A 21,483-nucleotide genomic window follows, 5' to 3' on the forward strand; every position below is an offset into this window, starting at 1 on the left:
TCCTGGCTGAGAGACAAGATAAACCCCTTGTGCATCTCAGCAGGGTTTCTTTCCTCCAGAGCTGCTATAGCAGATGAGATCAAGGTCAAACGTGAGTGTTTCTCTTCCAGCAGCTCTGGATTGATCACTTGTGCAGAGCAGGATGGGTTTCGACAGCTGGGGAAGGTCCTGTGTGGCCATGATCAGCCCATGGGCCCTGGAGGTGGCAGAACCACTGCTGGAATTCAGATCAGGGTGGAAAGGATCTCAACAAAGCCCTCCCTGCAAACATGGAAACCCACTGCAACCTTTCCTTAAGGATGGGGATACTCAGTTCTGCTTCCCAAATGCAGGAATGAGCGGGCAGGGGGCTACACCGGGGCTGTGGGGGAGGAGCAGGGTCTGGCAGCCCAGGGAGGTGCTGGAGCACAGCTCGGGTTTGGCGATCAATCGGGAGCTGAGATCGACAGTCAATTCTTTTTCTGATAATGCAGAATAAGCTCTTATCGATCCCGGATGCCAGGGCCCTGTGCCTCCCCCTCCCCTGCTCCAGCCCGGCTGAGTTCCGCCCTCTCCCTTCCCTGGAATGCGCATTTGCCCTTTACAAACTGCGGCGTGTTTAGTGTCTCATTAAGGAGTCGCTTTACAGAGTGTTTTATTTCATGCTTTGTTAAGGACAGAATCCAGTAAATGCATCCTGGCAAAGGATCTAATAAGGAATTAGTCAGCTTTCCAAAAGCATAAAATATGGTTTAAAGGCACAATCCATTAAGAAGTAAGGTTCACATGACAAATAACCCGGGGATCCTGGGTTGGTGTTTTTGGGAAAGTGTTGGCTTTAAGGGCTCAGGATCCTTGACTGTCCTGCTGTGAGCTGGTCCCAGCATGTCCCAGTCCCACCGTGTCCTACCAGCCAGTGAGCCCCCTCCCCTCCCAGGGCTGTGCTTCCTCCCCTCTGTCTGAGAGCCATCTTCTCTCAGCATGGACAAAACCTGCTGCTGCAGAGCCCTAAAGCTCTCACCTGGGCCATGGGAGAGCAACCACCGACTGCTCCTCCTGGGCTTGGGATGGGAGAGAAAGAGAAGAACCCACAAGAGCCCTGCAAAACTTCTCAGGGAAGGAGAACTGCCACTCCTTGAGGATATTTCCGTCCATCAGCCCATGGCAGGGTGCCCATGGAGGCTGAGATCAGCCCAGGGTGGGATGGAGAGGGAAGCAGACACCAGAAAAAAGCAGAGGGTGTGGAAGCTCCCAGAAGTGTGGGGATACTGAGGCACCCAGCCTTCCTAGGGGGAGATAACTCACAGCTGACACAAGCTGATGGTTCAGATGATGTGTGTGAAATGTCTCCTAATGCGCTCAGGGAATCGGTGATGGATTTGCTGAACCACCTGCTAATTAAGGAATTAATGTTTTAACTTGTGGCAAACAGCAGGAGAGGCCAGGAAGCCCTCGGGGGCCAGGACAGGTTTGCTGGTGGCTGCAGCAGGGTGCAGTGGCTTGGGGCAGGCACAGCTCTGTCCCCAGCTGTCTCAGGGGCAAAGGACCAACCCAGGCACCAGCACAGTGTCCAAGGACTCTGCAGGACTGAGGAGCAGTGTAGGGGCTGCCCGAGTTTTGGCAGCTCCATCCTTCAGGCTAATTCACCAGCTTTTGCTTTTTCCCGTTGCATTCCTTATCTTTGGTTCTTGCCAGAAACTGCTCCTATTTTCCAGAAGATGGAGCAAAGTCCATTTTCAGCACCGCTCAGTCCCTCAGCACAGGCTGCTCGTGCCCTCCCTCGGGCCCCCTGGGCAGTGACACTCAGCAGCGTCCCTGTGTTTCAGATTCACATACAAAAGCTCCATTTTTGCCCCCCTTCTCATTCCAGTCCTACCTTAATTAGCAGAATTTGAAACAGAAAACATGAAGTTAAATGTAACCCAAGAGTTGTGCTTTTGTTTAAAGCACCTGTAATACCGAGGTGGGTCGAGGTTTATGTGGAGTCTGCTTGGGAAGGAAACCCTGGCTGCTGCTCCAGCCCCTATCCCATGGAGAGCTGGTGCTGTGGTGGCCACACGTCCTGGCTGCCACCATGGGCATGTCACAGCAGCTCGAGCTGCTTTAGGGATCATTCAGTGCCCTCCTGAGCAGCCACAAAGGGGAGCACAAGCCCGGGCAGCCCCAGGCCAGCAGTGGGACTGGGGGAATGCAGACCCCCTATGCCCACAGAGGGACAGGGGTCTTCCGTTCTGGGGGCTCCAAACCCTTCCAGGGGACTTGAGGGGGCCAGAATTACAGGCTTTAAGTACCGTGCATTAAGTGCTTTCCCTGGCAACTGCTGTTTCCATGGAAAACGTTGACTCTCAGCTCTCGGAGCTCTTTGCGGAGTCTCACGGAGCTCACGGCGAATTCCAGCCCATGGATCACAGCCCAGTCACCCCAGGGTGGTGGATAAATCTGTATTTATGCAATTACCCCCTGGCCAGAGCAGTGCTGGGTGGCTTTAGTCGTTCCCTCTTCCCTGCCCATCCCTGTTCCCAACAAATGCTGGGCTGGGTTTGCCCAACACCCGGAGCCTGAGGGGGCTCTGCCAAGGCGGGTGTGCTGTGCTGTGGGGGCCGCTCGTTCCTTCTTTGGGAAGTGGTGGGTGTTCCTGCAGCCACAGCTTCCCAGGGGGCTGATTCCACACCAGCAGCACAGCTCTAATTCCCAGCTCTGCCCAGGTCCCACTTTTCCCTGTTTTTTGCAGACAGTGGATCGGGGGCAGCGCTGGTGCCGGCCAGCCCGGACCCTCTCGCTGCGGATGAGCCGGTGGAGAAGACGGGCGATGAAGCTGCCAAGCAGGGCACTGGTTTGACTGGTGGAGCTGAGGATTTTGGGCATGCCGTGCATTCAGACCATGGGGAGCTCGGGCAGGGCACTGCCCTCAACCTCCTGCCTGCCCCGGAGGACAGAGCTGCACCAGCGGAGGAGACAACACCGCTCCTGCCTACAGCCCCCGCTGCCCCCAGACCTGATGCCAAACAAACTTCCCCAGTTAAGAAAAAGCCACCAACTCTAAAGCAAGTAAATACAGGAAGAAAGCACCCAAGGCTGAAGCCCACCCTGGCAGGGCCCCCCGGGACTGCCTCCCCAGCCAGCCCACGGAGCTCCAGGCTCCCCACGGCCGCCCCAGGGCTGCGGGTGCCAGCAGAGGACACAGAGAGGAGCCCCCCCGAGCTTCCCTGGGGGGACCAGGCTACCACCAGCCGCCCCACGCTGCAGATCTCCCCTTCCACCCTGCCCCCAGCCCTCTCCCGACCCTTCCCTGACAGCACCAGGGATGCGGGAGAGGCTCCGACCGTGGCTCCCGCTGCCGTTATCCCAACAAACAGCGCGGAGAGGGACGTGCACAGCTCTGCGTCAGAGGAGAGCCAGGAAACCACCACGTCCACCATCATCACCACCACCGTCACAACCACGGAGCCCACCCCGGGTGAGCGGAGCTGAGCACGGGCACGGGACACTGGTGGGGAGCATGCCTGTGTTTAGGCAGCCCCTTCCAAAATCAGGACACCACCAGGGTTTGGGGGATGCCTAAAATCTTCTGTTCTTCATGCATTGTATGGTTGGAGGGATGAGACATTTGTCCAATGAGGAAAGGCTGGGAGAGCTGGGAGAGAGCTCCAGGAAGAGCTTAGAGCTCCTTCCAGTTCCTAAAGGGGCTTCAAGAAAGCTGGAGAGGGAATTTAGACAATGGTCTGGAGTGTCAGGAAAAGGGGGAATGGCTCCCCACTGCCAGAGGGCAGGGTTAGATTGGGAAGAAATTCTTCCCTGTGAGGGTGGTGAGGCCCTGGCACAGGGTGCCCAGAGAAGCTGAGGCTGTCCCTGGATCCCTGGCAGTGCCCAAGGCCAGGCTGGATGTGGTTTAGAGCAGCCTGGTCTAGTAGGAGTCCCTGCCATGGCAGGGGTTGGGCTTTAATGCCCGTTCCAACCCAAACCACGCTGGGATTCTGTAATTCCGTGGGATCATTGACGGGGCAGGGCTTTGGGTGCTGTGTTTAGGGGTGTGGGAGGGTAGTGCCCTCGGTGTGACCCTGCTGTGTGTCCCCTCAGTGCTCTGCAGCATGAGCTTCCACGACCCCGAGGGCTACATTGACTCCACGGATTACCCCCCTCTGCCCCTGCACGGGTACCTGCAGTGCACCTACAACGTCACTGTCTACACCGGCTACGGCGTGGAACTCCAGGTGAGCCATGCCTTTGGGGGGATCCCCACGGCTACATCCACTGGGCACTGCAGAAAATGATACCCAAGCCTTGGGCACCTCTGCCCTGGGCACCTTCACTTGATAAAATACCCCTTTCCAGGGAAAAAAATTAGATATTTTCTGAAGGCCTTGTAATAAATGGACTCAGTGAGGGAGCTGGAACATCCTGAATGTCAGCGATGATCAAACTCTTTAAATGTCACGCGGTTAATTTAACCGAGAGGCGCTGGCAGCAGGTTGTTAAAAAGGCACTTGATGGGAAGGGCCCACAAGCCCCCTGCCCTCTGCACCCTTCATTTGCTGGGAGGGGTTTGGGTGGCTCTGAAGGTGCAGGAAACCCAGGAGGGCAGCCCAGGTTCCTTCTCTGGCTGGTGCAGGTGCCCAGCAAATGCTCAACCATCAGAGCAGGGGGTCTCATCCAAGCTGATGTGCACCATTGCACCATCAGCTCCCCCCAAAATGAGCACCCCTCAGCCTGGTGAGGCTGCAAGCAGGGCAGGGGCCTCTGCACACTCCAAATGCTCTCCAGACCAAACCAGCCCAGGGTCTCCCTGCTCCCTGCAATCCTTTCTTCTTGTGTTTTCTCCATCTCACCATTTGCATCCAATTAAAAATCCCTTCAGTGTGAATTTGTGTAATTAAAAGTGCGCATTAAAAGGAGCAGGAGTTCCAGTGGGGTTGTCTCCGCTGTCCCACTGGTGGGCACAGGCAGGGGCTGCCCCCCAGGACACGAGGCCAGGGTGGCTGCCAGCCCTGGTGGAGAGCTTGCCCTGGGAGCAGCAGTGGTGCAGGGTGAGCACTGGAGACTCTGAGCAGCTCAGCCACTTTTCCATGGCAGTGGGAAAGCAACTGGACACAGCAGCTGTCTCCTCAGATCCACAGGGTGCTAAAGACAGGCTGCTCTGCTCTAAACTCGCCTCTGTCCATAATCCATCAGGTGACACCACTCCTGACCTCACTGAGTTACGAGCTGAGGTTTTAATGGAGCATAAAATTGGCGTCTCCACCCCCCCAAGCTTTGCATTTCGGTTTGCTGAGGCTTCGGAGCGTTTCAGACAAATTAAATCACAACAGCAGGTCGGTGCTGGTGGAGCATGGCCCCGTCTGCAGCTGGCAGTGCCCTGTGCTGCAGCACTGCGGGCTCGGGGCTCGGAGGTGAATTCCAAAGGGAAGGCGCTGGATAATCCAGGGTGTGGGGTGTGGAGTCCCACTGGAGGGGTTTGGATTGGATTCCTGTCTCCTGTAGCAGGGAGGTGATGCCTCATACCCTGGGAATCTCATTAGAGGCATCTGCGGGAGCAAAGAGAAGCCCCTGGGACAGAGTCCCTGCAGGGGCAGTCCCCTCTCCCTTCAGGGACAGCCTGGTGGTGGCAGGAATGCTTGTGGCATTCCAGCCCTGCCCAAAACTGCTCCTGCAGGCACTGGGAGTCTCAGGAGGACTCAGGGACCCTCCACTTCCTTTGGAGCCAGACCCTCACTCACTGCAGGGAAAATCTGCCTTTGGGGAGAAGTGGACACAAAGCCTGGATGTCAGGCACGGTCCTGGGAAAGGCTGGGAGCAGCCCTGGGCTGTGTGAGAGCTCGGGGTCCCTGCTCAGCTCACTGCCCCTCCCTGCACCCCTCACAGCATTCCAGGGAGAGCCTGTGCCACGGCAGCCCTGGGAGCTGGGAGCAGCCAGCTCTCCAAATGCTTGGTGAAATTATATTTATTTTTAAAATTCCTGAATCTTCTTGGCAGGAGATAGAATTTCCCTAAAGAGTTTTTCCAGTGGGTGAGCGAGGCTGGCAGCCTGACTCAAGGATCCCTGCTGCCTTCCCGAGGCTCTGGAGGAGCTGCTGTCGGTGCAGGCTGTGATGGAAGTCAGAGCCCGTGCTCCCAGCCCCTGGCAGGAGCTGGCACATATGGTCCCTCTCGCAGGGCTGACGGGCCCTGGCGCGGGGCCACGGCAGCGTCTGCACCCGCTGGTGACTCCGGGCTCCTCTGGGAATGCCAGCCTGGTGCTGGCACAGGGAATGCCACTTGTGGTGACACCCTAGATCTACCGAGGGGAGGCTGATGGTGGAACAGTGTGCGTGTGACACCCAGCACTGATCCCCAGCTTCCTCCCTTCCGCAGAGCTCTGCCTGCTCCAGCTGCTCCCCTGAATCCCCTTACCAGTCTCCTGGAGTGGTTTGGCTCTGTGTCAAGTGCGTGGTGCCACCAGCACTGGAGGGAGCCAGCTGGGGAACAGGTTTGGCTTCAAGCGATTGCAGAACAAAATCTGTTAGGAACACCTTGGAAAAAGCTTTGCAGGGATGCAGACCCAGCTGGAGAAGCAAAGCTCTGTCCCAGTGGGAGCTGGGGGAAAATTGTTGTCATCATATGAATCCCCGGACTCCAAATAATTTGCCCAAATAACACTTAATTTGTCCCATTTATTAATAATCAGACCTGAGCCATCCCACCAGCCCCAGTGTGTGCTGGCCATGCTGGGGAGGAACATTTTCGGGACAATATCTGGAAAATAAGAAACAACCCAGGGCAGGCTGCAGGTCAGAGTTGCACATGGCCCGTGCTCCAGACAATGCTTTTCCCTGCTAGGACCCAGCTGGAAAAATAAAGCAAAATCAGCTCCTCTTGGATTGAAACACGGGCTGGGGTGAACCCAGGCACGCTCTGAACCAGCCTGGGGATGTTAATCCAGCTTTGCAGCGAGGAACGGGCTTTTCCAGGGATTTTCCTTCAGGAACAGGCTCAGGATGCTGAGGGTGGCTCCGTGCAGTGCCCTTGGAGCAGGGCACATCCCAGCCCTGTGTGCCAGGGGGAGGTGGGCACGGCGGTGACAACAGCCACAAATCCCTCCAGTCACAACATCGTCGGGAGCGCTCCCAATCACGGCTGGGCTGCTGCTAAATATAGAGCCCCGGGCCTCACACACTCAGGGAAACAAACGGTCTGATGAGCATCTTTCTGCTGAAATATGAGCCCATTTATTAAGCTAAATGGACGTGAAATGTAAATGTGAGGTTACTGCTCAGCTATTTCCAAATAATAATTAAAGCCTTTTTGGAACCACTCATTAGATGCACTTGCAGTGTGGCTCCCCAAGCACTCCCCGGCTGGGCGAGGGATCCTGGGGAGGTTTCCTGGGGCACGGGGTGGGCGGTGAGCACCAAACCCTGAGGAGTGCCCTGGTTTTGTTGCAGCACAGGGCTGGGTCTGTGTGACAGGGCTGGGATGGGACCCCTGGGACCCCCCCGTGCCCTCACAGCTCACAGGTCTCTGCTCCCCGCAGGTGAAGAGTGTGAACCTGTCGGACGGGGAGGTTCTGTCCATCCGCGGCGTGGATGGTGACGCCCTGGTGGTCTTGGCCAACCAGACCCTTCTGGTGGAGGGCCAGGTGATCCGCAGCCCCACCAACACCATCTCCGTCTACTTCCGCACCTTCCAGGACGACGTGGCCGGCACCTTCCAGCTCCACTACCAGGGTGGGTGTGTCCCCCACTGTTGGAGTCCATGTTTCCATGGATCCTCTGCAGAGAGTGAGAAGTACAGAGATAGAATGAAAACCTTTAGAAAAATTAGAATATATAAAGCTTTAGATACATAAAGTAGAAATCTAACCCTCAGCTTTGAGTTTTACATGCCCTAAGTCCTAGTTGTTAGTGTACAAGGACAGAGCTTTAGGTCTAGTGATAGAGCATAGACATGACAAAAATAGAGTAGAGTACTGTTTATAATTTTTAGTATGAATTTAATGTACAATAAGGTAGAACCTTATGCTAGTAAGATAGAGTTTTACGTTAATAGATATGCTACGTGCGTAGGTTTTGATACTGATTTTCGTAGTTTTACGAACTTTAGAATTGTGTCTAGATTGGCTAGTGTGTAGATAAAAAATATGAATATGCATTTTGTAATTTGGGATCAAAAGCCTCAGGGTCGGTTGGTTGGTCGGTCGATTGACCCCACCATGGGTAGGGGATTTGGGGTTGGTCCCGCTTGGCTGCAGGGTCAAACCAGTGGGTTGTGCCCCCACAGACCAGCCATGCTCCTGTTTCCCCACCTGCCTGTGCCCAGGGTAGAGGGTTCAATGTGCCCTGATGTCCCCAACCCCGGTGCTGGCTGTGCCTCTCACACCCGCCTTGCCCCGTTTCTGTCCCCGTGCAGCAGCTCCTCCTGCACACACCACACTGCCAGCCTATTTTTTACCTCGAAGAGCTTTAAAAAATAAATGAGTTCCAGCAAATTATTTTTAAAATAGAAACTGGGTCTGGGCAAGAGCAGTAAGTAACAGGTGGGGAAGCAGCGGCAGTGGGGCGTTGGTGGTGCTCTGCTGCTGGTCTGTGTGACACGTGGGCACATCCAGAATGTCCCCACGGGGTGGCTGGGAGCAGCTGAGCCCTGAGCTCCCAGTGTGTGCCTGTTTCAGTGTTTATGCTGAGCTGCAACTTCCCACGGAGACCTGAGTTTGGAGACGTGACAGTGATGGATCTGCACTCGGGTGGCATTGCTCACTTCCACTGCCACCTGGGCTACGAGCTGCAGGGCCCCCGCATGCTGACCTGCATCAACGCATCCCGGCCGCACTGGAGCAGCCCCGAGCCCATCTGCTCAGGTACCTGCACAGCTCAGCCCCAGGGGTGGAAATGTGGGGAAAATATGAGTCCCTTTCTGTGCCCCATGAGATCAGCGTGGTCCTGGCAGGGTGTAAGAGCAATGCCCAGCCCTGCACAGAGCATGGCCTGAGGTGCCACAGGTGGTCAGGCAGTGACAGCAGAATCTGTCCCCTCATTAGGCAGCAAAGGGAAAGGAAATTGAGATTTTATATGTGTGTGTGTGCGAGCATAAATATGCATTTGTGAGTATAAATATGCACAGAGAGAACAAAGCAGAGGTTTGTGCACTGGGGACTCTGAGGAGAGCTGGGCAGAGGGGAGCACAAACGCCACTGTCCCCGTGCCCATCCCAGCGGGGCCGTGCTCTGTGTTGCAGCTCCCTGTGGAGGGACAGTCCACAACGCCACCATCGGCCGCGTGCTGTCCCCCAGCTACAGCGGGAACCACTCTGGCAGCATGTACTGCGTGTGGGCCATCGGGGCCCCCCCGGGCCAGAAGCTGCACCTGCACTTCGAGAAGCTGCTGCTGACTGAGAAGGACAGGTGAGGCTCCAGGAGCTGTTTCCCCACAGCCCTGGGGCTGCAGAGAGCTTCCAGGGGGCTTCTTCTGCATGGGGTGGGGAGCAGGGCCTTTTGCTGGGCACTAAATATAGAAAAATGGAATTATTTGGGTTGGGAAAGCCCCCTGAGATGGCTGAGTTCAGTTGTCCCCCAGCACTGCTAAAGGCCACCACTAAACCACGTCTCCACATTTACATGGCTGTTAAACCCCTCCAGGGATGGGAACTCCACCACTGCCCCCAGCAGCCTGTTTCAACGCTTGTCAGCCCTTTTGGGGAAGAAATTTTCCCTGATATCTAGTCTAAACCTTCCCTGACACAAGTCACTTCTTCTAGTCCTATCCTTTGTTTTCTGGGAGCAGAGCACGACCCCTCCTGGCTGTCGCCTCCTGTCAGGAGTTGTGCAGAGCCACAAGGTTGCCCCCTGAGCCTCCTTTTCTCCAGGCTGAGCCCCTTCCCCAGCTCCCTCAGCTGCTCCTGGTGCTCCAGGCCCTTCCCCTGGACACTCTCCAGCCCCTCCACGTCTATCCTGGAGAGAAAGACCCAGAATACACCAAAACATGGAAGCTCCCATCTTGTCCCAGCTGTTCCACTTCCCCTCCGTGGTGTCCGGGCGGGACTCAGGGGCTGTGTCCCGTGTGACACGTCCCGTGTCCCCACAGGATGGTGGTCTACAGCGGGGACACCAACCGCTCGGCCGTGCTCTACGACTCGCTGCGCGCCGACAGCGTCCCCTTCGAGGGCGTCATCAGCGACGGCTCCTCCATCAGGATCGACTTCCTCGCCGAGGAGCCCGCCGCCGCCACCGCCTTCAACATCCGCTTCGAAGGTGCTGTGTCCCCGTGGTGGCACTCGAGGGGCAGTGCCCGGCTCGGCCAGGACACCCAGCCCCAGCGGGCAGTGACAGACACGCGGCTGCAGGAAGGGTCCTGGCTGTCCCCAGTGCTGGCGCCGCTCTGTAGCTCCCGTTGATGTTTAAGTGGATCCCGCTGGAGGATCCTTCCCACGGGAGCCCTGTTGCCCTGAGCAGGCTCAGTAACACCCGGGGTGGATGGCTTGGCATGTCCAGTTTGGGAAACGCAGTGTCTGGCAGTGCTCTGAGCACATCCCTAGTGCTGATCCGGCACAGGAGCAGGGTTTGGTTAGGCCTGCGTGGATCAGATAAGTTGTTGTTAATCCTAATTGCCTGGAAAACACTCCATGGAAGAGGCCATCCATGCAGGTGGGGATGCAGGGGTCAGGTTCTCATGGGGACAGCAGCAGGGCCTGGGGGCCACCAGGGAAGCTCAGCCAGAAGGGAGAAGCTCTGTGACCCTACAGCTAACAGGGATCTCTTCCAGCCTTTGAGCGGGGCCACTGCTATGAGCCCTACATCCAGAACGGGAACTTCACCACCTCGGACCCCACCTACAACCTGGGCACCACCGTGGAGTTCACCTGTGACCCCGGGCACTCCCTGGAGCAGGGCCCCGCCGTCATCGAGTGCATCAACATGCGGGACCCCTACTGGAATGACACGGAGCCGCTGTGCCGAGGTCAGTCCTGCCCCTGGGCAGTGCTGGGCGTGGGGTGAGCACCCCCGGGCCCCCCTGAGCCCTGCCTACCCCTTACCCCACAGCCACGTGTGGAGGGGAGCTGACTGCCGTGGCTGGGGTGATCCTGTCCCCCAACTGGCCGGAGCCCTACACGGAGGGGGAGGATTGCATCTGGAGGATCCACGTGGGCGAGGAGAAGCGGCTCTTCCTGGACATCCAGCTGTGAGTATCCAGGAGCTCAGTGTCTGTCTCTGCCCCAGCTGTGCTCACCTCGTTTTGCTGCAGCATCCTGCTCCCCTCGCCTCTGCCATGGAATGACAGAATCCCAAAGCAGTTTGGGTGGGAGGGACTTTAAAGCTGATCTCCATGGGCAGGGACACCTTCCACTATCCCAGGTTCCTCCAAGGTCCTTCCAACCTGGCCTTGGACACTTCCAGTGATGGAGCAGCCACAGTTTCTCTGGGCACCCTGTGCTAAGGCCTCACCTCCCTCACAGGGAAGAGTTGCCATGTCCTATTCTCCCCCTCAGAACTTCCATAATCCCCTTTGATGCACTTGGCACCCTGGGCAGGAGTGAGTGGTGCTCCCTGAGTTCAAAGCACCCTTACACGACCCATAGCAGCAGTTAATTGCTGCTCCAGCGGCTCTGGAATTCTCCACAGGGAGTGGTGCCACAGCAGCACATGGCCATGTGCTACTGGGGTGACACCCAGCACGTCAGGAGCTGGGTCATGCGGGGTTAGGAGAGCCTGGAGGCATCCATGAGATAAAAACAGCTCAGTCCTTGGGCTGAATGTGAAATTCAGGCACTAAGGGAGCAGAGCCACCCAGCAAGCCCAGGCTGAACATTCTGGGGTCAGAGGGGAATGGGATCCAAGGCCAGGCTGAGAGCTCTTGGCATGGTAATGCTGCTGCTGCAGCGGGAGCTTCTTTGATGCTATTTTGGGTTTTCAAGAGGAGGACATGTTTCAAGTAGAGGCTTAGAGTCATAAAGATTTTAAAGCTCCCCATAAAATCCCAAGTGGGAGCTCCCAGCACACCTCTCCCAGCTCTGTGGGTGCTCGGGCTGAGCAGAACTGGAGGCCAAGTGATTTGAAGTCATCAGGCATAAATGTCACTGAGAAAATCGTGTTTGACAGAAAGCAGAGATTTACTACAAATGTCAGCTTGCCATGGGGATTAGCTGGGCTCCCTCCAAGAACATTCCTAATAAAACGTTTGGGGATCAGCTCAGGCATCTCCCGTGTGGCTGGGAGCATCCTGGTGCTCTCCTCCGGCCCTCTTTTCCCCAGGGGAGGGGAGGAGGGTTGTCCCTGCCCCAGTCCCTCCTGTGACACTGGTGCCGGCTGTGCTCCCAGCCCTGGGGAGCCTTGCTGGGGCGTGGACACGGCAGGACAGAGAGGGTGGAGGGGTGTCATTGCCCACCCTTGGGATCGATGTGATCGTTCACCCCGCGCTGCCAGCCCCGGGCACCCAGAGAACCCTCCCGACACCAGAGCTGTGTCCCCTGGACTGTGCATCCATCCCTGCCCCTGGCCTTGGAGCGGGGGGAGAGAAGCGAGACCCCCATCCCCTTCGGCTCCAGGGCAGCCGCATTCCCGGGGAGGACGGACGCTGCTGCCATCCCTGCCCGGTGTCCCTGGCCGTCCCCGCCATCCGCGGGCCGCCACTGCGCTCTGGTGGCTGCGGGGACAAGCGCGGTTCCGCCGGGACTGGCTCCAAGCGCGGGGCTCCGGGAGCTGCCGGCACCGCCCGGCCTCAAACCCCTCGGAGAGAGGTGACCCGGAGGGACCCGGGCTGAGTCCCGCACTGCTGTGTCCTGCCTGGGCTCCCGGCACACGCTGATCCCTAACCAAACTCTCCTCTCAGCCTGAACATCACCAACAGCGACATCCTCACCATCTACGACGGGGACGAGCTCTCCGCCCGCATCCTGGGCCAGTACGTCGGCAGCAGCGGCCCCCAGAAGCTCTACTCCTCCAGCCCCGACCTCACCATCCAGTTCCACTCGGACCCTGCTGGCCTCATCTTTGGGAAGGGCCAAGGATTCATCATGAACTACATAGGTACGGGGAGCAGGGTGCTGGTGTGACAATGTGACACACAGCCAGCCCAGAGTGTCCAGCTGCAGGGTCTGGAAGCAGGGAGAGTCACTGAGGCACCAGCACCCCCTTCACATTCCACCCTGAACCTCCTGCAGAACCCCCAGCCCGGCTGCAGGTCTTTGGGTCAGTCATTTCTGGGGTGTCCCTGTGTTTCCCCCCTCCTTCAGGCTGGCAACAAGGTCCCTGTTAGCCCTGGTGTGGCCCAGAGGGAAAGAAATTGCTGGAAACAGATGCAGGATCCCCACCCACACCCTGTCAGGCATGAGCTGATGGCAGGGGTGGTCACTGAAGCCACTCCCGGGGTGGATGTTCCCATCTCTTTGCTCCAGAGTGGCTCAGACTGCACCTGCACACATCTGTTCCATTGTCCTTCGGGGCAGCTGTCCCATGGCAGGGACAAGGACCGGCAAGGGCATTCCATCCCCACGGCTGCCTGTGGCCTCTGGCTGCCTCTGCCCCACCCTGCTCCCTGTGCCAGACTCCTTCCAGGCGTGTTTTCCTTGCACTGCTGACAGCCCTGGCTACGACAAACAGAGCAAGCTGCAATGCAGAGCACCTGGGAGGCTGCAGGGCCCTCCTCGGTGCTCTGCAGCACACGGGGCTGGGGAGGGCAGGGCACAACCCCTCACCTGAGCAAACCAGCCTGGGGGAAGCAGGGAACAAATCCTCCCATGAGCAAACCAGCTGTGCTGTGACCCTGGTGCTGGCACCTCTCCTGCACCCACAGCTGGAGCTGAGCCTGGTGTCCCCAGGTTATCCTGACCCCAGCACAGACACTGCCCCTTTTTCACCAGCCCAGCCCTCTGCCTGCCTGTAGGGCCAGGGCTGGGGAAGCTGCAAAGAGCCCCTGTCCCCCTCTGCTGCCCTTTCCCTGCTCCCAGGGGATGCTGCTGGCAGCCCAGCTGTGCCATTTGCAGAGCAGGGGGCTGGGGAGCTGTGGGGAAGGACAGGCCCTTGGGAAGAGCCGTGTGTCCCACTGGGGTGGCTCCGGGGAGGGCTCTGCCGTGGGTCCCACTCAGTGGAAATCCCTCTTGGCTGCAGAGGTGTCCCGCAACGACTCGTGCTCTGACCTGCCTGAGATCCAGAACGGCTGGAAGACCACGTCACACACAGAGCTGGTGAGAGGGGCCAAGATCACCTACCAGTGTGACCCGGGCTATGACATCGTGGGCAGTGACACCCTCACCTGCCAGTGGGACCTCAGCTGGAGCAGCGACCCTCCTTTCTGTGAAAAGAGTGAGTGTCCCTCAGGAAGGTGCTGCTGTGCCTGTCATAAACCCTGTAGCAGTGCTGGTCCCACTCTGAGGAGCTCCAAGGGGCTCCCAGCTCCAAGGGGCCCCAGGTCTGAGGGGCTCCCAGATCTAAGAGGCTCCCAGCTCTGAGGGGCTCCCAGGTCTGAGAGGCTCCCAGGTCCAAGGGGTTCCCAGCGCTGAGGGGTTCCCACCTCCGAGGGGTTCCCAGGTCCGAGGGGCTCCCAGCTCCGAGGGGTTCCCAGCTCCGAGGGGCTCCCAGCTCTGAGGGGCTCCCAGCTCCGAGAGGTTCCCAGCTCCGGGGAGTTCCCAGCTCCGGGGGGTTCCCAGCTCCGAGGGGCTCCCAGATCTGAGAGGCTCCCAGCTCTGAGGGGTTCCCAGCTCTGACGGGTTCCCAGCTCTGAGGGGTTCCCAGCGCTGAGGGGTTCCCACCTCCGAGGGGCTCCCAGGTCTGAGAGGCTCCCAGCTCCAAGGGGTTCCCAGCTCCAAGGGGTTCCCAGCTCCGGGGGGTTCCCAGCTCCGAGGGGCTCCCCTCTCAGCCATGCTCTCTCCCCAGTCATGTACTGCACAGACCCGGGGGAGGTGGAGCACTCCACCCGCCTCATCTCGGACCCGGTGCTGCTGGTGGGCACCACCATCCAGTACACCTGCAACCCTGGCTTCGTGCTGGAGGGCAGCTCCCTGCTCACCTGCTACAGCCGCGAGACCGGGACCCCCATCTGGACCTCGCGGCTCCCACACTGCGTCTGTAAGTCTGGGTGGTCTCTCCTGCTCCCCTGCAGTCCAGTTCCTTTCTGGGGGTCCTGGGTAGCACTTTCCTGCAGCCAGGACCCCTCCCAGCTGTGGGGGTGGTGCAGATCCTTGATCCTGGAAGCAGAGTGGGGTGAGAGCTTGGGTGCCTCCTCACTGCCCCCAGGCTCCTTCCCTCCCTCAGCAGGCTCAAGCCCTGGGCTCACCCTGGGTGTGTTTCCTTCCCTTTCAGCTGAGGAGTCGCTGGCCTGTGATAACCCAGGACTGCCAGAAAACGGGTACCAAATTCTTTATAAGCGCCTCTACCTGCCAGGAGAGTCCCTGACCTTCATGTGCTATGAGGGCTTTGAACTCATGGGGGAGGTGACCATCAAATGCATCCTGGGCCAGCCATCCCACTGGAGCGGGCCCCTGCCCATCTGCAAAGGTAACAGGGAAGGGGATGGGGGGCAAGGGGACAGCCAACACCTCTGTCCCCAACCTGGGACACCCTGGGGACCTTGGTCTGGCTGCAGCCCCAGCTGGGAGCTGAACTCAGCTGAGACCTGGAGCTTCTCTGGATCTGGGCTCTGCTCAGCCCAGCCTGCACAGTCCTGGCCACAAGAGCTTATTAAAAACCGGGAGTTTGCAGCTTGGTTGGGACCAAATGGGGCAAGAGAGCCCAGGTTTGGGTTTCCCAGCAGGCAATAGCTGCCAGCACCCAGTCAAACCCAGCTCCAGACCAGTAACTCTCCGTCTCTCTTCCAGTGAACCAAGACAGCTTTGAACACGCTCTCGAAGGTGAGTGACGAGGGTTTCCTGGATGCACTGGATCCTGGTGGAGCCTGGGAGGAGAGGAAGAGGCAGAGAGGGGATCACACGGTGCCTGCAAACACCAACATAACAGATCTTGTCCTTTCAGTAGCAGAAGCTGCTGCAGAGACGTCACTCGAGGGGGGAAATATGGCCTTGGCCATCTTCATCCCGGTGCTGATCATCTCCCTGCTGCTGGGAGGAGCGTACATCTATCTCACCAGGTGGGGCTGGCACAGAGCTGGGGGCACGGCCAGGGCTGGCTCAGGGTGCTGGCAGTGCTCTGTGGTGCCCGGGGCGCTGGGAGGAGCTGGGAGGAGGGGATGTGGTTCTGGGATGAGGGGAGGTGGTTCTGGAATCCTCCGTGCAGCCGTGACTCCGCCTCTGCCCGCAGGTGTCGGTACTACTCCAGCCTCCGCCTGCCCCTCATGTACTCGCACCCCTACAGCCAGATCACGGTAGAAACGGAGTTTGACAACCCGATTTATGAGACAGGGGTGAGTCCTGCCGTGCCTGTCCTGGCTAGGGACACTCCTGAGGGGCTTGGCTGGTTGGGCAGCCACGGCATGAGCCCAGCCAGGCACTGAGCAATGGGACACGAGTGCATCCGTGTGGGTTGGGAGGCACAGGGGGCTGAGGGGTCCAGGCTGCCAGGTCATCACCCCCCTGGGAACAAAACAACACCCAGGATCTCTCTTGCTGCCTGGGAATGGGGAGATGATCCTGAAATGCAGCTGCTGCCCTCAACTGGCTTTTCCTTGCTTGCAGGAAACACGAGAATACGAGGTTTCGATATAAGGACAGCGGTAAGAGAGTCTCCAGCAGCGAACTTAATGTGCTCTCATAGAACTTCCTCAGTAACTAATCCAGAGACCACGTGGAGTTTGGTTGGACCCCCGGACCTGCTGTTGTCTTTCCTTTTGCCTCTCTATTGAAGATTTTACTGTTTTCTTCACTGTATTTATTCTATTTAAACTGCGCTAGGTGTGCTGCCCAGCCCTGGGCACAGGCAGCAGCGGGAGCCGGGGCAGAGCTGGGTCCTGGTGAGGCCAGGGGGGCACGAGGGCACTGCTGTGTCCCCCTCTATGGCAGAGTGTCCCCCTCCATGGCAGAGTGTCCCCCTCCATGGCAGAGTGTCCCTCAGCACTGCCCGCACAGACGCAGGGGGGTTTTTTTGCGGTTCTGATGTTGTTAAAAATTAAAGATGTCTCCATTGCAAGAGCCTGCGGTTGATTGCTGGGAGCTGAGGTAGCGCAGGGTCCCCCACAGGGTCCCACCCCGCAGCTCCCGGCTCCCAAAGTGGGACCCTCCCCCGGGGGGCTCGGGGGGCACTGGCACAGGGCCCGTCCTCGCTGCAGGGCTCAGGAGAGCCACCGGCCAGGGAGCAGGGACAGCCTGGCACACACCAGGTACGTGCTGCTTTCTTTTCCCACCTCGCTTTGGATGTGGAGAGGCAGCGAGCCGGGACTCCGGGGTGATGCTCTGTGCAGAAACACCAACCAGTGCCACCCAGCCGCCAGCCCAGCGCAGCTGGGAGCCCTCGAAGACACCCTGGGGTGAGCAGAGCTCCCAGCCGGTGCCTCTCTGCTCTCTGCCTGTTGTTCCTCTCCAGCAGCACTTCCCTGCCAGGAACACCCCGACCCAGCATGGCTCTTGGCCCCCTGGCAGCATCTCAGGGTAAGCAGGATGGGCTGGGCTCCGTGGCTCCTGCTGCAGGAGGGACCCAGGGCGGGTTGTGCTTTGCTGCCCACCCCGCACCTCTCGGATCCACACCTGGCTGGGTCCCCCAGCCGGGCAGGGGATGAAGGTGGAGGTGTTTGGAAGAAGAGGCAGCTGGGATGTGAGGATGCTTCAGCACAGGAGCTCTGTGGGGAGCAGGACAGGCAGAAATTGGCCCCTCAGTCCCACCCTTGCCATCCCCTGCACTCCTTCACTGCATCACCCCTGCCAGAGCCACACAGCGGTGGGGACACGGACCCCAAAGGGCCACCCTGTCCCTGCTGTAGCCCAGCCAGCCCCTGGGGAGGGCAGCGAAGCCACCGCCACATCCTTGGCTGCTGGTGTCCTTCTTTTGTCCTTGTAGAGCAATCGCAAGCGCGGGAGGCTGGGTGAGCTCGGGGTGGTCGGTGCAGCTCTGTGGTGTACAGCTGGGATTTAGGGGTTTTCCTTTCAAAACAACGAATGTGTGTTTGTAATTTGTAACGGTTAAAAAAAAAAAAAAGAGGAAAAAAAAAGAGGAAAAAAAAAAGTGCCAAAAAATGTACGAAGCATTTCATTTCCCTTCATACATGTCTGTTTTTATAAGAACAATGTGAAAATTGCTGGGATTAAATATTTTTGAACATGATAAAGTAGTTCCGTGGGAAGCTCTAGCGTTCAATATAACCTCGATAACAATTGTTGTGTATTTTTAAATGTCTGAAATCTGTTTGCAGAGACTCCAGCCACAGGCTGCAGCCATGCAGGGCAGGATGAGGGCCGGGCACGCTGCATGTCCTGCTGGGGGATGGTGGCCCAGTGCCACTGGCTTGGCTCTGAGCGCCAGCTCCTGCCCTGGGGCAGCCCCACAGTGTCCCCTGCTCCCGTGGGATGGGGGCATCTGACCCCTGCTGGGACATGAGGTGACCTGGCACGGCCCTGGGGACATCTCCCCTCTGTGGGTCACCCCACAGAGCCAGTGCTGGCTTCCCCAGTGAACTCAGCATTTCCTCTTCCCAGCCCAGTGATGTCCCACAGAGTGGGTGGGGGTCTGGGTGCTGCCCCAGGGCACTGGGACCCCACTGGAGACCCTTGGCCATGTCACGGAGGACATGCAGAAAGTTTTGGGGAGTCCTGGTAGCCCAACCCCATTGGGCAGGGGGTCTGTGGGGACCCATCCTGCCTGTGCCCTGCTCACCCATCGGCTGCCCAACAACCTGTGGCTGTCACCTGACAGCTCCTATGGGAGCTGGGGCAGGGCAGCTCCCCAAAACTACAGGGAGACCTTTGGGGGGACAAGAGGGGGCTGCCTCACCTGCCCCGGGTATGGCTCCACGCCAGCTGCATCCCACATGGAGCAGGCAGGCACAGCTTGGGAGGATCCCGGAGAAAATCCCCTCCCTGCTTCCTGGGAGCCTCTCCGGGTTGAGCTGCTCTGCTGGGGACACAAGCGAGCCCCCATGAGGTTTTCCTAAACCATCAGCTGTGGGCAGGGCAAGGTCCTGCGGGGGGACCCCGGGTGCCTGCGGGACACCCTGAGCACGTCCCTGCTTGAGAGCGTGGTGGCAGCGTGGTGGCAGCGTGGTGGCAGCATGGTGACTGTCACCTCGCCAAGGAGCAGCGCCACCGGGACACCCCAGCCGGAACAGCATTCCCTGATGCCAGCAGTCCCAAGTGTCCCTGGCAGCGGGGAGGGAGGGGGATGCTCAGCCCACCCCACACCCGGGGGCCGAGGAAACCTGGGGCCTCCCATCTGTCCCTGCACCTCCGCATCCAAAACAATGCAACAGTGCTGCCCTCCCCAAGCGTGCCTTTAACCAAGGTTATGCTGTGACATCGATAATGGCTTTGCTCAGCAGCTGCCAGCCTAATGCACGGGGGGCGAGGGAGCCAAGGCTCTGATGAAGAGCATTCCTGGGGGAGGGAGCTTGGGTTATTTTTGGACAGAGATTGCAAGAGAATTAAAATGAAGGGAAAAAAAAAAAAAAAAAAAGCCCTTGATGCTGCCGTTCCTCCTCGGTGACGTAAAGCCGGAGCCAATCTCTGGCCTCAGGCGTTGTGCTGCGGATGGAGCTTTGTCTGGGCCCAGCAGCCTCGGCCACAACAGCCTCCCCCTGCCTCGGGCCGGGAGAGGGGCACAGCGGGGCAGACACACGGCTGAGGGACCCCCGAGGCCAGGGATGGAGCAGCAGAGACCCCTTGAATCCTTGCAAGCTGCATTGGAGGCTGGTGAGGCAACAGCATCCCTGCCCTGCCCAGCTCAGGCACAGCATCCCTGCCCAGGCAAGCTCAGCACAGCATCCCTGCCCAGTCTGTATCAGGCACAGCATCCCTGCCCAGCCCAGCTCAGCACAGCATCCCTGCCCAGCCCAGCTCAGGCACAGCATCCCTGCCCAGCGCAGAAGGCTGGGAAAAGCCCTGGGATGTACTTGGCACAGCTCTGCCAGCGACACCCTGGCAGGAGCCCAGTCTGTGGGCAGCCTCCTGGCTCCAGTGGTTCTGTCTCCCTTTTCCCGAGATGTCCTCCTGGGGCAGACACTGCCAGTGTCCTCCCCTCAGCTGTTGCCAAAACTGTGCTTGTGTTCTGCCAGGGCTGGGATTTCCTGGAATGTTTAGGCTGGAGCTGGGACAGTGCTCCTGGAGGGGCTCTCCCTGTGCTGAGGAATCACAAAATCATGGAATCACTGGTTTGGGTTGGAAAGGACCTTTAAAGTACATCTTGTTCCAACCCCTTGCCATAGGCAGGGACAATTTCCACTATCCCAGGTTGCTCCAAGCCCCATCCAGCCTGGCCTTGGACACTTCCAGGGATCCAGGGGCAGACACAGCTTCTCTGGTCAGCCTGTGCCAGGGCCTCACCACCCTCACAGGGAGGAATTTCTTTCCAATATGCCATCTAAACCTGTTCTCAGTTTCAAGCCAGTCCTCCTTGTCCTATCAATCCATGTCCTCATTCAAAATCCCTCTCCAGCTCTCTTGGAGCCCTGCAGGAAAGCCAGGCTGATCTGTTGAGTGGCAGATCTGGGGGCCAAGGGCTGGTCCAGAGGCAGCAGAGAGCTCAGAAGAGGCAGGGGAGAAAGGAGAGGAGAGCCCAGGGCTGCAGAGCCTGTGAGTGCTGACAGAAGGATGCGCTGTCTGCCAGGAGCAGGAGCTGTGGCTGAGGGGTCTGGGAAGGAGCAGGGTGGAAAAAACTCCTATTGCTTTCACCCTGCAACACATAACACTGCCAGGATCCTGCAGCAGCACACCGGGCTGGGGAATGTGCTGGTGGGAGCAGGAGCAGGCAGGAAGCAAAAAATGTGCCAGGATGGAAAACAAAGCACATTTTAGGACTGCCGGGGATGAAGCTGCTCAGAGGAAGCACAGGCACACCTGAGGGGCTGTGCAGGACAGCTCTGCTTCCACTTCCAGAGCCCAGCCTGAGCAGTGCCAGGGCAGGATGTGTGGGCAAGGGATGGCAAAATCTGCAAAACAAGGCAGGACTTTCCTTGTGCCAGGAGCGGTGACACATGGCCCACACGGCTCCACGTGGCACTGCCACAGGGCGGGGCAGGGCAGGACAGCATTACCAGGGCTCTGGCTGGACCCGGGATCTGGTTGGACCCGGGATCTGCCTGCGGGCAGCTCAGCTCAGCCCCTCACCCGGTACCCGGGCAGTGGACGAGGGAGGGCCGGAGCACTGGATCCCCTGGGGTTCCCGGAACTGACAGCATTTGCTTAGGGGAAGAGGAAATGGGTTGGGGAGGAAAAAGGCAAGCAGGAAGACTCACAATAGTTTCTTCGCTAGCACGTAAGAGTTGTAAAAGGACGCTCCAACCTGGGAACAGTCTCCCCCCCCATCCCTGGCGCCGCAGCACACCCTCACGTCCTCGCTGAAGCATTCCCTGGCTGCCTGCATCGTGGGCATTGCCCCGCTGGGAGCTCCTGTCCCCTGCATGCCATTTATTCTTGGGGACAAACAACCCTTGCAACCCGAGGCTGCAG

The 21,483-nt window shown here is 58.7% G+C and overlaps 1 protein-coding gene across 2 annotated transcripts in view; it reads left to right on the plus strand.

Moving 5' to 3' along the window:
* The window catches only part of SEZ6L (seizure related 6 homolog like), a 38,724-nt gene extending 18,706 nt beyond the window's left edge, over positions 1-20,018 (plus strand). Inside the window, exons 2-17 of one of the 2 annotated variants that reach the window (XM_063416168.1) lie at positions 2,711-3,436; positions 4,057-4,190; positions 7,487-7,679; positions 8,624-8,809; positions 9,187-9,352; positions 10,032-10,198; positions 10,710-10,904; positions 10,988-11,126; positions 12,774-12,970; positions 14,051-14,245; positions 14,816-15,007; positions 15,242-15,436; positions 15,757-15,789; positions 15,911-16,025; positions 16,196-16,298; positions 16,570-20,018. In XM_063416168.1, the coding sequence (XP_063272238.1) occupies positions 2,711-3,436; positions 4,057-4,190; positions 7,487-7,679; positions 8,624-8,809; positions 9,187-9,352; positions 10,032-10,198; positions 10,710-10,904; positions 10,988-11,126; positions 12,774-12,970; positions 14,051-14,245; positions 14,816-15,007; positions 15,242-15,436; positions 15,757-15,789; positions 15,911-16,025; positions 16,196-16,298; positions 16,570-16,599 (2,966 nt within the window). In that variant the 3' untranslated portion in view covers positions 16,600-20,018. The remainder of the gene's footprint in view (positions 1-2,710; positions 3,437-4,056; positions 4,191-7,486; positions 7,680-8,623; positions 8,810-9,186; positions 9,353-10,031; positions 10,199-10,709; positions 10,905-10,987; positions 11,127-12,773; positions 12,971-14,050; positions 14,246-14,815; positions 15,008-15,241; positions 15,437-15,756; positions 15,790-15,910; positions 16,026-16,195; positions 16,299-16,569) is intronic. The other variant, XM_063416169.1, reaches the window with a different exon arrangement.
* Positions 20,019-21,483: the final 1,465 nt, after the last annotated feature.

Source organism: Prinia subflava, chromosome 19 (genome assembly GCF_021018805.1).
Source record: "Prinia subflava isolate CZ2003 ecotype Zambia chromosome 19, Cam_Psub_1.2, whole genome shotgun sequence".
In the NCBI taxonomy this organism is placed as follows: Eukaryota; Metazoa; Chordata; class Aves; order Passeriformes; family Cisticolidae; genus Prinia; species Prinia subflava.